Raw genomic sequence first — 16,332 nt, 5'->3', positions numbered from 1 at the left:
CAAAGCCAGAAGCTGGACGCTTAACCAACTGAGCCACCCAGGCGCCCCTGAAAATGTTCTTTCTGTGATTCATTCCAATGCTTTCTTACCATCAGATCATTTATTTATTCATCTCACAAATATTTGAGCAACTACTATGAGCCAAATATTATGAAAGTAACTGAAAACACAAATGTGAGCAAAGACCCAGCATGGTCCCTCCTTCACAAGAGTCACATTTTCAGATCCACCTTGGAAGTCTCAATATTGTATTAACACTTCTATTTGCTCCTCCTTGGCCTTTCCTTAAAAAATTTACAATTTCCAGAAATGCTGTCTTCTTTTCCTCCATGGCCCTTCTATTAAAAAGTCAAGATTTCCTCAATGCTCAATGCTTTGACTATTTATCGTTCTTCTTCTTTAGGAAATTCATACATTTCTGTGATTTCATCCTGCCCTCAACTCCTAGGAAACCTACTTCTCCCCCAGCCACCCTCTCTCAATAACTGGCACCACCATCCACTCACCTATTTGAGCCAGAAACCCTAAAATCCACATTTCCTGCCTTTCCCTTACCCTCCTTCACTGCAAGCATCAGCTAGTCCTGTAGGATCTATATCCAAGAGATGTCCCAAATCCAACACACTGCTTCATCCCAGTCCCTGTCACCTTTGGCCGGGACCTTTCTTTTTCACTCAATCTGTATAGAAGCCTCCAAACCCTCCTCCCTGCTTTACTCTTGCCTCCTCACGTGATGCACGATGACAAAGCCAGGGAATATTTTTTTAAGAATGAAATGTAATCATTTCTCTCCACACTTAAAACAAACACAAACCCTTTATTCCACCCAGAATAAAATCCAAACTCGGATTTTGTGGACAGCAGGGCCCTTCATTATCCAGGCCTGCCCCCTTCCTGACCTCTCCCCCTTCCAATTCCCACTTGCTCATTCCACGGCTGGAGCCTCTGCCCAGATCTTGGCAGGTCTTTGCAGGACTAGGTCCTCCTGCATTCACGAAGATTCAGGGCCCTCTCTGACCAACTGACACAACTTTGGCCAGGCCAGCCCACCGCTCTCCATCGCTCTGTCCATTCCTTGGTCATTATCTAGTATCTGTCTTCCTCTACTGGAAAGTCAGTGACACAGGAGCAAGGACCTTGGCCTCTTTATTCACCAGGACATCTCTGGTGTCCAGAACAGTATCTGGCACATGAGAAGATGCTCAGCAGATATGTGTTGATGAATGAAGCAAGATAAAAAACAAAAACAAAACAAAAACAAAAACAAAACAGGCAAAGGCAGAAATAATTGGAGACTAAGACCCTGAAACAAGAGTTTTCTGGGACTGCACAGAGGAATAAGAATAGCAATCTGAAGTGGTAAAGTGCTAATAGAATGAATCTAATTTCCATCTTTATTAAATTCTAACTTGCCCATGGCCTGAGCTATTTTGGAGGCAACCTAATTTAGTCAGTACCCGATCTGATAAATCCATGTTAATTTTCATGGCTAGGTCGAAATTTTCTTAAAAGGAAAGAAAACCCCATGCTTTAGAAAAGATTTTCCTGCATCCTCAAAAACATTTCTGAGAAGCAGAGTCCCCTGGGCTTCCTCCCATACCTGTGGTGGAACAAATTCCTGTCACAGGCAAGGAGCAGGGGGAGGGAGCAGGGAGAGGTGGAGGGCTCTCCTCCCCCAGGAAACTGAGGGTGCCTGCTCTCCAATGCAAGGGTCTTCCACCAGGGACACAGTAAAGTGTTTGTCCTTCTTAAGGGAGGCTTCGCAGACCCACATCTCACCCTGTGCTTCCAAACCAAGGTGGAGAGCAGGGCTTCCACTTGCTTCTTCTAGCTACTCCTTATCTAAATCTAATACAGGGAAAAGGGAAGAAGGGGCAGGAGGAGGGAGGGAGGGAAAGAAGAAGGGAGCTAAGGATACAAGGAGAGAGAGAAGGGAAGTCAGAAAAAACCCACTCAGCATTTACTTCTCCCGCCAACCCATGCTGCACCAGGTGGTGCTGGATGGCGACTGTGGGCATGGGGAGCCCAGCTCAGTACCTCATCATGGACCACATAGCTCCAGGAGACGCTGGGAATCCACTGCTCTTGCGTTCTGGTGGCAGTGGGGAGTGGCAGCCACCCCAAGCTCCTCGGTGAGGAAATCGATGCTGCTTCCCATTCTCCCGGTGAGGCTGTGTGGGCAGTGTTGGGGGCGGGGGACTCACAGGCTGCTGCGGGCTGCGTTGATGGACGTCCCCATTGCTCCTGATTGTGCACGTGGAATGCAGCAGAAACAAAGTCAGACAGAATGACAAGGTTTACAACAAAAACTAGCAGTCCCCTGGCCCACTCCAAAGCCGTGCTCCCTGGAAGCGACCATTCCCAAGTCTTTTAGCTCCTTTGTATCTGGTGTGTGTCACAACACTTTAAAAATAACAACAGGAGAACATGCTTCGTTTTATTTTAGAACTTATATTGACTTTATATTATAGAAGGCTAGGACTTGGTCCCTTTTACGTGGTCACTAACACACACACACACACACACACACACACACGCACATACACCCTCTTCTTCACCCTTCACCATCCAAATATAGATTTCTTTCAAAATATTTGGTTGAAGTGATGTTTGGGATTTACATAATTATGATCTTATAGAATACTGCTCATAGCTGATCCGACCAATGTACCTTGATTACATTCTCTTTGCATGCATTCTCTGAGATAGAGTTCATAATCACTGAATAAACAGAAATTAAAATGTCTGATATCACCGAGTGATACCCAGCATGTGGAAAAAAGTGAAAGGGATTCTCAGACACTGCTACAATCACTTCAGGAGCAAGGCCTCAGCACTGGACACAGTGAACATGTATCTACATGTGATCCCTGCAACTCCACTCCTATGGTTGTGCCCGAGAGAAACTCACATGTATTTGCACACACAAAAAATCCACTGCAGCATAGTTTATAATAGTAAAAATTGTGAAAATTACCTAAATTCCAAATCCAGAAAGAGTTAAATAAATTATGATAATGAAATCCTATATATCAGTTAAAATGAATGTACTATACTATATACTATATAGCTTCGTCAACAATGATGTATCTCATAAGCCTCAAGGTTAAACAAAAAGAAAAGCAAGTGATACTATTTGTATAAAGTTTGAAAATATGTTAAAAGATATTATTTGATATTCTCTGATACATGCATATTAAACAATGGCATAATGATAATCATAGAAATGAAAAGTGATAAATTCAGTATTACAGTTACTACTAGAGAAAGAGGTTAGGGAGAGGGTCAGGGAATGTTATTCTCTGCATGTTGGAAATTATACCTAATTTTTTAGAAAAGAAAGAAAAGCTAAAAGAAACTTAACTTTCAGGAGCTGATCTTTCACTGAAAATGTTTCTTCCTAAAGGTGGTATCAAATCAAAGATATCCCACACCATTCCTATGGTCTAACACTAAAATTTAGGAATAAATTGCTCTTCATGTAGGAGAGTCTTCCAACATCTGTTTCTGCTACTATTTCTTTCCTGTTGCCTGGATCATAAGATAAAAGACCTCAAGAACAACCTAGCACCAAGAGGTTTATTCTAAATGAACAGATAAGGGGCACTTGGGCAGCTCAGTCAGTTAAGTGTCTGACTTCCACTCAGGTCATGATCTCACAGTTCATGGGTTAGAAACCTGTGTTGGGCTCTGTGCTGACAGCTCAGAGCCTGCAGCCTGCTTCGGATTCTGTGTCTCCCTCTCTCTGCCCCTCTCCCACATGTGCTCTGGCTCAAAAATGAATAAACATTAATTTAAAAAAATTTAATGAACATTTAAAGTGGAAGGGGAGCCCTAAGAATTTGTGCAAAACTGTGTATGTACGTGATTCTAGAAAAAGGGGACACTTTCTGTGAATTTTCAAGAGTCATGATCCCCAGTTCCCTCAGAACCTCTGAGCTGACCTCATGGTACACATGTGAGCCAGGACTTGAGCAGCAGGTGTCCTGGGAGGTGTCTAGGACCCTGCTCAGTGTTCCTTCCATGCAGGCAGGGGTGCTTAGGGGCAGACCAGAGGCTCTGGAGTCACACACAGAGGGGCCCCAATTCTGGCTCCACATGGGGGCTGGTGACTCTGGAGAGGTTACTTTCTGTGATTCTGTTTCTCTTCTGTAAAATGACGCTAACAGTGATTGTGGGCATTAAGTGACTTCAAACCTGTAAATGGTGTGGCACAGTGCCTGGCACGTGGACAGAACTCAAGAGATACTAACTGCTACTGGCCAGGTCTCCCTGGTACGTGCTCTCCATTCCTTCCTAGCACTTTTCCCAACTGTAACCAGTTACTCATGGACTTACTTATGCAATGTCTGTCTTCCCTGATATTGTATATGCCCTTAGAGGGAAGAAATCTTCTATCTCCTTCTTGGCCAGGCACAGAATGAGTGGGTGTTGAATGGGTAGAGAAAAGGATGGAGGAGAGGATAACTGTCTCCACTTGGGCAGAGCTGCTGCTTGTGAGAGCCGAAAGTTACAAAAAAACAGAGCAGAGGTTATGAGCTTTTCAACTTCTGAGCTATATGTCAGGAGTATGATTTCTCCCATAGAGTATCAAACGGCTTAGCATAATGAAGGCCAGAAACAATTATTAAAGAAATAAAAGAGACAGTTATCCTTTTTGAAAAAGGCCTGGCTCAACAGTGATCAGATGAAAAAGAGAGTTGTATACAGGCAATGGTGGCCTGCAAAGTCCCGAGCCCAGAGGAGACACGACTTCAGCGGTGAGGTTAAAATCGCTCTGGACTGGACCACAGGGGTCTGTGGTCGGCTTTCTGCTATCAGTGAGCGAAGCAGAAAGGGGTTAGGAGGCGGAGACAAAAATGATGCGAAAAGGAAGTGGGAAGCAAGATGAGTTTGATAGTTTGTTCTGCAAAAAGTAAGGCAGGCACTGCAATGACTCCCATTGGCTGAGAGGCTGTAGAGGAAAGGCATTCTCCTATAAGCCAAGGGGAGGTCCTCTGGCTCACAGGTTTCTTGGCAGGAGCTTAGGTCAGAATGATAACTGAGCTCCTTCCTTTTACAGGCCTCTGAGATTTACAGAGAGCCAATAGAGCACTAAAGTCTATTTAAATTATCTCCAAACACGCCCAGGCAGGAAGGTGATCAGAATTTAATGACTCATCTCAGCTTGTTGCCACTCACTAATGCTGCTCTTATCTTTATGTCAAGGAGTATAAAGAGGTAAGGAATGGGATAAAAAGGCAAGATTTTTTGTAAAGCTAAAATTCGTCATCGGATAAAGCAGAAGTATAAATCAACCACATTTTTTAAGAGTTCAAAAGTCAGGGCCTTATAATTACTGAAAAATGGGGTCTGCATGTCAAACTGTAAGTAATTATGGATTTGATAGAGAAAGAAAAATACAGTATTTGTTTCAACTTTTAATAGGACACAGCATTCTTTCTTACCATCCATAATCTATAGGATATAATGAATGTGCTTAAATTCTTTTTTTTTTAATGTGCTTCAATTCTTTAAGTGAAAATGGGCTCCTAATTAAACTTGACCTTTAATTTGAATATAACAGGTGAGTATTCCTTTTGTCGAATTCCAAAACAAGATTCCCAAAACTCTTAGGTAACAGCATCATCCCTAGAATGAGTAAGCAATTTCTAATTTAGCAGTCTGTTTTGATAGGTAACACTCATTTGAATGCAAGGATTCAAGGCAAGTTGTTAAAAAAAAAAAACTTAATATTTGCAACCACTTCTCTTTGTGAATCAAGAAGTCTCCACAATATGCAACCGAAACAATCTAGCAATATAAACCTGTAATCAGCATGGATACTTGCCAATTCCAAATTTGGGGCTCCCAAAATCTTTACAGTCCTCACTGATTTTTATAAAGTGTTAAGAGTTTGAACACATCTAATGCATTTATTTTAACAAAACAACTATTACTAACTGATGGGCCAGTGTGAGGTTACATTTAACAAAAGAGTATACTTTTATTTACTTTTTAAAGAAAGTCTGAAAGCTATTAATCTAAGTAAGTCTCTGAGCATGCTCTACTTGATAGCAAAACTTTAAAATGACTTACGGTCTCTCTCGCTTGTGGGACAAGGAAAAGAGATCGTAAACCAAGCACACGCCAAACACCGTGATGCCGGTCTCCTTCACGAGCATCGCACAGGTGCCCAGAAACAAACTGAGCAGCAAGAAGAAGGGAGAAGCCGTGGGAGGGAGACATTCCCCAGCATGACACTGGTCCACACTCCTGGAAAACAAGATTGAGACTCTTTTAGTCTAAGAAGAAATATAGGTCGCTGACAAACACCAACTTTTAAAAATATGATTTAACTCCGTTTCATCATATTCTAAGTAGGTGAACAAAGATTTCCTCATGAATATTCATCAGAGTTGTTTACCATCACAAAGAGGAAAAAAAAGTAAATGCCCAACAATGAACTTTGGTATTTAAATTAAAATACATATAAATTATGATAAAATATGGCCTATAACAAATGGACACACACACACACAACACTTTAAATGCTAACATAGCAGTTAGTGGCATGGAAGGATATTTAGTCAATATGTTTTAAGTGATCATACAAGTTACTAAGCCACATACATGATCTCTGGAGCCAGGTTCCCTGGGTTCAAGTCACAGCTCTGCAGTTAACTAGCAGGGTATTATGGGGCAGGTTGGTATGCCTCTCTGTGCCTCAGTTCCCTCATAAATGAAATGGAACCATAGTATTGCAGGCAGGAGTATATACATGACTTATTACATGTGAAGTGGCTATCACATCATCATTATTATTATTATTATTATATTATTATTATTATTATTATAGTGAAAGTGTTTTATATGCTTCTGTTCCCAAATCAGTCAGTGGATATATATAATCCTCATTTTTCTCTGTGACAAAAATACAGATGTTTTGGCCTTTTTCTTTTCTTCTGGCTAATTAGTATTTTTAGATTTATTTTTCAAGGTAATGTATTAGATAAAGTGGGGTTATCTCCTGCAGGGATTTTCAAAAATCTCCCAGAGCCATAAGTCCTTTTTTCACATTGTAACAGAATCAACCCCCCACCAAAAAAAAAAAAAAATCTCTATTCCTTCAGTAGGCGCCATACCCATTTGCCCCCAGTCCTCTGAAGCAACAGCCAGTATTTCTGTAGCTGTGACACCTTACTCTTACTGTTATGTCTTAGAACAATCACCTGAAATTACGTGAGAAATCTGCAGTAGATATTCATTTTCCTCTGAAGCTGGTCTAGAGCTTATGCTGCTAAAAGTGCAAATGACACGCACAACAGAAACTGTAACACCGCGGCTCATTATCACAGATATGGACACACTGCTAGCCTGATCATGTTCCCAAATACATCAACCACACAGAAAAAGCTGCACAGAATAAGTTTAAACCCAACAGCAACTGTGAATCTTGTTCTAATACCAAATGGGAAACAACAAATTGATGGATTTGGATTTATATTTCTAAGATTTTCACAACAGCGTTTCATACAGTCAGCTTTGTGACTTTACAGAAAGTCAAAAAGCTAGGACTAGAGGACTCGTACCACACAGGTATCCCCGCTTCTTGAAAGTTCACATTACTGCCACTTCACTTTTATGAAAGACCTACCTTAGTACCTATTTTCACTAACAGAAATCTGAAGAAGATCATTGCTTTTATGAAAAGCGGTGAAAAGCAAAAACAGCGTTCAGCATTTGTTTTGTAGGAACCACTGTAGACACAGTGAGCACCCAGAGCAGCAGGGCCAGCCCCCCAATAGGCTCCTTCCCCCAGAACCACACACCCCCAGAACCACACCCGCATCTCAGCACCACGCCTCCAGAGCACTGAACTGTGTGAGCCTCTGAGCCGTATCTCCATTTATTCTGTGAGTTCATTAGCAAGATGTGTCCTAAGATATCACGAAAAGCCTACAGAGAAGTTGTTTTTTGGGACTGGGAATGCCCCCAATTCTTCCATATAAAGTAATGATAATGGCTTCTTCCCTCTGCGACATTTCAGCTTACAAAAGCTTTCAGAGAAATGTTCTGCTTTCGGAGAGCAGGGGAAACCTGTACTAAGAAAAGCCTCCACTCATTAAACCGAAATTTCATAAGAATTAATTCTTTTCATTCTTGATCATCCAAGGTCCAAATCTGTTTATTACAGGGCTTCTCAATCTCGGTACTACTAGCATTTTGGGGAAAATGATTGTTTGTTGTAAGGGCTGTACTGTGCATTGTAGGATGCTTGGCCTCTACTTCCTAAACACCGGTAGCACCTCTCCACTTAACGACAAGCAAAAATGTCTCCAGAAATTGTCAAATATCCCCAGCGGAAGGGCAAAAGTGCCCCATATTGAGAGCCACTTGTGTAGTATTGTACTCCTCAAGGTCAAGGAGCTCTGTAAGATGGTAGGTCATCAAACTGAGCCAAAGATCAAAGCTCATAAATCCCTAACCAGACATCTCTCCACGAGGCAGGGTAACAGGATTCACTCATCCCTTTTCTGGGCTACCCTCTGAGCCATCAGTCCCATTCCCATTCTCTCTTTTTTTTTAAGGTCAGCAAAATGTCTTTTTTTTTTATTTTAAATTTTATTATTATTTTCTTATTAATAGTTTATTACCAAACCTGCCCCTTTCCTTCTGTGGCCAAGTCACAACTCAAGTGAGAATCTGAGCACTTTGGGGAGAAGAGACAATATAATGGGAAATTATTTTATCATGTTTCAGTATCCCAAAGCAAGGAACTTCTGTGTCTTGATGAAAGGGTGTATAAATTAGAAAACCATGGTTGAGAAATACTACTTCTAATTCAGCCTTGTTATTTTAAGCTCTGAGCTACTTTTCTGGGGATAATAAAGAGGGAAAAAAATTAGTACCAAAATGAACAGGAGGAATTAAAGCTATCATGGCCAAATGGAAGAGAGGACTACATCCAATATATATTGGCTCGGAGCAAAGATTTCACATTCCATTCTCAGTAAGAAATGACAAGTAGGAATAATCAAGAAGCAAGAACTTGTCTTCCAAGCACTGGGAGAGCAGTTCCTATAAAGCTATGACACGGTTCAGGATATGGCTGGAAGAGAGAACAGCCTCACATTTGGTAAGGGCAGGTTTCCTCTCCTGGTGTCCATGAAGCTTTCTAAGTGCTTCACTGTGAAGAAGCCTCCCTCCTCTCTCAGGCAGATGCTCAGAGTCCACACACACACACACACACACACACACACACACACACACAACCAAAATTCCCGAGGGGAGGGCATGATTGTAACCACAGAGAAGGGCGTTCTTAGCCCTACATACATACCTATTGTAGGAGAGAAAGGCCAACAGAAACAGCAGGCATGCTAACACGTCAGCTCTGCCAACAATTCCAGCCACCTAGAAAGTTTGAAAAAATAAAAACCTCAGAACGTCACTTTCAGGAAATGATTTTAGAAATGGATTCACTTTTAGATAGAAGGAAAGTATGATAAAATAAGAAAACACATTCTTCTTCAAAATTTGACTTATGACTAACCACGTCTGCTTACAATATATATAACAATATATATGATATATATATTGTATATAGTTTATAGGAGGAGAAAAAAAGGAAGGGAAATGATTTTCATGCTTAATTCATTTTAACTTTTCTTCTACAGAAGGTCAGGTCATTATCACCAAAGTTTATTCCCTTGCTGATTTATTCAAAAATATTTTTGAGCAATGACTGAGGGCCAGAGTGCTAATGGAGCAGAGGATATATAGAGAGTACTAGGAAAAAATAAGTTTAGGAAATCTATAATTCTGGTAAAAATAGGAGTGAGTATAAACTCTTGAGGGCCATGTAGGCATGTGTGTGTCTGTGTCGATGTGTTTCTTAGTTCCGTCACTAAAAGAGACTATGCAAGCTCCTCTGGTGGCACAGGGTCATCTTGGAGCTGACCGCAAGCCAGTCCTCGGCGAGAGAACACGGGCTCCTTGGAGAAGTGGCTCCAGGGCTGAGGCAAAGGAGATGCAAGAGGAGCGTGGATCATCTTCTCATGTAAGAAAGTAAGAAAATGTTCAAAACGTGACAGGGATGAGGGCACCTGGGTGGCTCAGTTGGTTAAGTGTCTGACTTCAGCTCAGGTCATGTTCTCACAGTTCATGAGCTCAAGCCCTGAGTTGGGGCTCTGTGCTAAAGGGCTCAGAGCCAGAAGCCTACTACAGATTCTGTTTCCCTCTCTCTCTGCCCGCCCCTCTCTCTCAAAAATAAATAAACATTAAAGGTACATGTCAAAAGAATATAGAAGCTGGTGAGAAGGGGCTCAAACCAACCAAATATCAGACCATTTGAACATCAAAATAAATAAAGACAATAATAAAATAAACCATTAAAAAAAACCAGGCATCCATGAGTTCATTCTGATACTGATGGGTGGATGAATGAATGCACATATAAGTATATACATAAATACAGAAAGCAACTGAATGGAAAAGAATAGAAAGCTCTTCCTTACATTAAAAAAGCAAGTTAATGAATGTAGAGGGAACGGTGCAGTTGGCAAATAGCCATTTTATGTCCAAAAGAGTCAAGATTAGATAGAGCAAGAAACATCATAAAATACCAGTGGATGCTAAATCTGGGGTATAAAGATTTGATGAGGCAAAGCATATTAGTAGGGCTTCAAAGCATGTCCTCATCAACTACTTGTTAAATGGAAAAGTAAAAAGAACAACCAATCTATAGAGAAAACACATTACACCTTAACTGGGCATTCAAACTTGACTTCACCAATAAAGGGCCAATGGATGTGGCATGTCTCTGCACACAATACCCTGAGAAGAACACCTCAGTTTTGTCAAATCCAGCCAAGGATACCTAACCTGAATATAATCATGAGAAAACATCAGACAAACCCAGGATGAGGAACATTCTATTAAATACATAAACAAATATATTTTATATTATATATTTTATATTTTATATTTTAAAATTCTAATATTTTAATGTCTTTTAATTTATACTGTATCATGATTTATTATATTACAACTCCTATAATCTAAAGTATTATAATACTAAATATATATTATTACATATTACATGTATTCTATACTTGCATAACCTACTACATGTTCATATATTTATGTACGTATACCTTATATGTTATATGTTAATATATATTTCTATGTTATATAATATAGAATATTATATATTATATATCCATATAATATAGTATATATTATATGAATATATAAGTATATAGTATATATACACATATTTCTATATTCTGTATTTACATATAATATATAGTTATACTATTTTTATTTATATATTATAAATTTTAACATATATAAACCATGTGTTATACTTTATGCTATATATAATAATCATTTGATACAATGTTTCATATGTATCATATAACATCAATTGCAATGTTATAATAAATATCACATAAACAAACATTTTATATTAATGTACATTAAATAGAAGTTATAAATTATATTTAAAGCTGTAAATTTTATTATAGAAAGATAATGAAGACTGGTAACTACTCCAAACTTTTATCCAAAAGTCATTAGAGAATGACTAATGGTCTTGGTTTTAGAAAATACACAACTAAATTATTCCAGTGCAAAGAGGCATGAATTATGCCACCTACTCTCAAATGCTTCAGAATACAAATAATACTTTTATATATTAAGAGAGAAAGAATGACAAAACAAATGTGGCAAAATGTTAAAAATTGATGAGTCTGGATAAATAGTATATGGTCATTGTAGTTTTGAAGTTTAAAAAAATTTTTTAATGTGTTACTTAAGAAAGGTACTAAAATGGAAGCGGGGTGGAGAACAGACAGCTTTTTATAAATCTTTGTATTATTCCATTAGTACTTAAAATGTGTGTACATTTCTCTTACTTTTTGAAAGCTAAGAAATAAAATTGTAAAGGAAAAATATGGGGTATGATTCAAAGGATGCTTCAAAAAAGGCCACATACAAGCTGGATCTTAAACATGAGTCAGAGCTCACAAGGGAAATGAACAGGGTTGACATTTCAGGCACAGAAAACATCATTGCCCAAACCACAGAGGACCTGAAGTCCACAGTGTGTTAGAGAATCAATCATAATTAACAGTGGAAAATAGTGTTCTGGGAAATGTCCCTATAAATACTCTCATATAATGAGTACACTTTGCAGCCATAAAGGAGAAGGAATGGACACATGCACAAAACTAGACCATCCACGGCTTGAATACAGACTCTTTCTATTGCCTTTTGAGTGAGACTTAATTTTGTTATATTTAATATCTGGGATTTGGTTTTGGTAATCTTTAAAATGAGCATAACACCCACATCTCATGTTACTGTTTTAATTAATGAGAGTATATATATATAAAATACCCACTCAGGGTGAGTGCCCTTTCTTCCTTTTCCCTGCAGAGAAAGTGGGTGGGATTCAGCACTGAAATAGGTTTTCCTGCGGGGCTTATAGAAATCATTGTTTTATGTTAAGGTTTACATGGAGAATATTTTCATTTAACTTTATTAGATAAATGAATACATTAGTTAAAATATAAATAGAAAGTAATTTAATTATATATCTGCATATGGATGGACAGCAAGTCCATTTTTACTGCAAAAAATTCTAGTCCAATGTACACCAAGAGAAATCTGGATAGAGCCAAAGAATTACACTAGCAGTACGGAATTGGAAGCTATTAGCTAATGCAGCTGCCTGAACTACACACTGTTCATTGATCCATCCATCTATAAGGAACTTGCATGCCAAATCAGGAAGACTGCATGACTCAAAGGAGGTATGCAGTGACAATATGGTGTCACCTCAGTGTGAAGAATCAGCTCAGACTCACAATCTGTAAAGCAACAATTGCACACAGTTCACTTGTGAGCTCAGACCTGCTCAGCCTACAATACCACGTCTCTGAGCCTCAGTATCACCTGCGAGGCCTCTAGAAGATTAGAGAGCTCAACCACCAGGAACAAAGTCTTAAGAGAAGGCCACACATTTGGACCCAGAGGGACACTCATCACAGCACAACTGATGTGGCCAACTCACACAACAGCAAGACGTGCAAGCTGATACTGGGTGTAGCAAGTTGGAATGAGACAATCACAAGCTAGGCAAGCATAACTAATGTGCTAAAAGCGCCTGAAGCCTATTTCTCAAATTGCAGCCAGTTAGTGCTGCTGGGAAGCAGCAGTAGCAGCAGCAGAATGTGCCAGTTGGATGTGCCCAGATATAAAGAATGTAGTGTCCCTTGGAGAGGAAGCTCAGAGGGGTTGTTGAAATGTTAGTGTTAACACTGAGAGTCTCTGCGGCCAGTTTCAAACCACCAAGCATTACACTGAACACGTACTCTACATATCCCTGTAGAGCTGGAATCTCTGGGGCAAGAGGGTTAGAGGTCTTCAAAACAAGGTGCTTGTCATCACCTACTGTATCTCAAGACCAGCCATTCACTTCCACTGTGATTCAATTAGTTAGTATCATCATGTTCAGTAATTGCACGATTTATTCCACTCGACAAACATTTTCCAAGTGCCTCCTATTTGCCAGGTACTGTGCCAGCTGGAGGGACACAACCTGCCTCATGGAGTTTAACATCTGGTGGGGAGTCAAAAGAGGGTTTCACTCTGATACCAAAAAACTGCATGTATCATAAAGAGGAGAAATCACTGCCATGAGAAGAATGGAGGGATTAATTTTGACTATAGAATCTGGGAAGGCTTCATAGAAAGGCTGGTGTTATACACTAACATCTAAAGGATAGGCAAGAAGGGCTCAGTAAGCTCAAGACAGGGGAATGTGAATCTTAGGCCAGGGAAGGAACACAGAAGCATTCCAGGCAGAGAAAAGAGCAGTCTGAGAACACAGGAGGTGTTTCTGGAAGGGAAGGCATAAAGGGATGAAAGCATGAAGTAAATGAAAGTGGACAGGAATGGCAAAGGGAAGAAAATTAGGATGTTACATTGGAGATCCTGGGTTTGATTCTATGACAACGTAGGCTGAACTGTAGAGTGCTGCAAGTACAAAGGACCCAGCCCAAAATACATGCAGATGGAGAGCATGTACTTCTGCCTCAAGCTGCAGGTTACATCACCAAGAGAATAGCTGTAACTTGGGAACTGAACTCTGTAATACATACTCAAGTAATGGAAAAAATTAGTGAAAATCACTGGATAGAATGTAAACAATGTAACATTCAGATCTAGGTCCTAGTGAACTTAACAGAATCACATATGGAAATTACCAATTAAGAATTTAATTTGTACCCAAAACTTGTTATTTCTGAGAATAACAGTCATAGGATTTGTATAAAGTAGTGCATGTGCATCAAATTATTGATTATTCTATCTGCACGAATGAGTCCCATTAGAGTCACACAGGGACAGGAAACACACACTTAACACATCCAACAGCTGAAAGCCAGACTGACTAATTAGATCATGACCGGTTCTCTCCTACGTGCTCTTGTCCCAGTTCTGGAAACATTGACCTTAACCTTCAACTCCATGTGTCAGCATTTCCTGCTCTTGCTTTTGACTTGACATAAGTGATTCCTTTCAACCAATAATGTTTCTATAGTGATTGCTAAGTTTTAATTCCCAAGCAGGAATGACAATGATACTCCTCATATTCCCAATTTCTCTACTTATCTTTCTCATGATTTGGGATTCAGAAAAGCATACAAATTTCCCAAGAAATATGCTGTCAGAAAACTCTTCTGGGCCACCTGAGTGGCTCAGTCAGTTAAGCATCTGACTCTTGATTTTGGCTTAGGTCACAATCTCACGGTTCCTGGAATTAAGCCCCCACATTGGGCTCTGCACTGACAGCTGGGAGTCTGCTTAAGATTCTCTTGCTCAACCTCACTCTCTGGCCCTCTCCTGCTCAATCTCTTTCTAAAAAAATAAAAGAAAATAAACATTAACAGAAAATTCTTCCAAGAATCAGAAGGCCTTCAATGAAGAAATGTCTGGGTACACCTTGGTCATTTTGCTATCCCTCCTGCACTGAGTGCATTACAGTCTCTCAAATATTTGTTGAAAGATTGAGTAAATAAATGAATACTTAAATTGGAAATGTATTACAACATATTGTTTTGTCTTGTGTGTATTTATGTTTATGTTCTTTGGCTTTTTTAGGAGCTTGTGAACAAATTATGGATAGGGACCCCTTATAGTAAATTCATTTACTATATGCTGATTACATAATTAAGGAAGTAAATCCTTGATCAAACCAACATGTTGAAACTAAACTCCTCTCCCCATGGGGTGCCAGGGTGGCTCAGTAAGTTAAGCGTCTGACTTCAGTTCAGGTCATGATCTCATGGTTTGGTTCATGAGTTTGGGTTCTTAGGCCCTGCGTAGGGCTCTGGGCTGAAAGCACAGAGCCTGGAGCCCGCTTTGGATTCTGTGTCTTTCTTGCCCTGTGCCCTCTCCCACTCACACTCTGTCTCTCTCTCAAAAATAAACATTTAAAAAATTGTTTTAACCCCTACCCCCAGAAATGTAAATCCTCCATCTTTCCTGGGATTACTTATGGTACCATTTTTGTTTTTGTTTAAAAAAGGGAGATACATCCCTCTAACTCTCTCCAGCCATACTATGATTTATTTACTTTTTTGTAAATAATTTATCCCTATGTCTTCTACAACACCTTTTTTTCTATTTCCCTATCTTCTTCCTTAGAAACCTAAACTATTACCTATAACTGGAAAATAGTCCCTTGATTTTACTTCCTAGTATAGATTGTTATATAAGTCAAATTTCTTCACTTCCTTCCTACACTTCTCTCATTCCTTGTGAATGCAAAGTTTCTTTCAACTTCTTCCCTAAATGTCCAGCTCTCAGACTCTTTTGTCCCTATAATTGAGCTATCATGGATTTTTTTTTTTAGTACAAAAGCTTATTGAAACCTTTTTTTTTTTAAGTCTATTTATTTTGAGAGAGAGAGAGAGAGCACACAAGTGTGGCGGGGATGGGGAGCAGATAGAGAGGGAGAGAGAGAATCCCAAGCAGGCTCTGCACTGACAGTGCAATACAGGGCTCAAATTCACAAACCGTGAGATCATGACCGGAGTTGAAACCAAGAGCTGGATGCTCAACTGATCAAGCCACCCAAGATGTCCCCTTATCGAAACCTTTTCCTAAAGGTCACTTTGCTAACAGGATTCATCTTTTTTCTTAGAACTCAACCTAACTTTACCAGCTCATGATCTCACTGTCCAAGGTTACCTGCTCTCCCTCTTTGCAAGCAGAGAATTAAGACTGTTATTGTCCAGGGGCACCTGGGTGGCTCAGTCGGTTAAGTGTCTGACTTCAGCA

General features: G+C 39.7%; 1 protein-coding gene across 1 annotated transcript in view; it reads right to left on the bottom strand.

The window, feature by feature from the left end:
• The window catches only part of TMTC1 (transmembrane O-mannosyltransferase targeting cadherins 1), a gene marked incomplete at its 5' end in the record, with an annotated part of 270,826 nt that overhangs the window by 230,926 nt on the left and 23,568 nt on the right, over window positions 1-16,332 (bottom strand). The window contains 3 exon segments of the mRNA XM_029955518.1: window positions 2,038-2,244; window positions 6,079-6,255; window positions 9,323-9,396. Coding sequence (XP_029811378.1) covers window positions 2,038-2,244; window positions 6,079-6,255; window positions 9,323-9,396 — 458 coding nt within the window.

This window comes from Suricata suricatta, chromosome 10 (assembly GCF_006229205.1).
Source record: "Suricata suricatta isolate VVHF042 chromosome 10, meerkat_22Aug2017_6uvM2_HiC, whole genome shotgun sequence".
Lineage (NCBI taxonomy): Eukaryota > Metazoa > Chordata > Mammalia > Carnivora > Herpestidae > Suricata > Suricata suricatta.
This window is presented reverse-complemented; position numbering and strand designations above follow the sequence as displayed.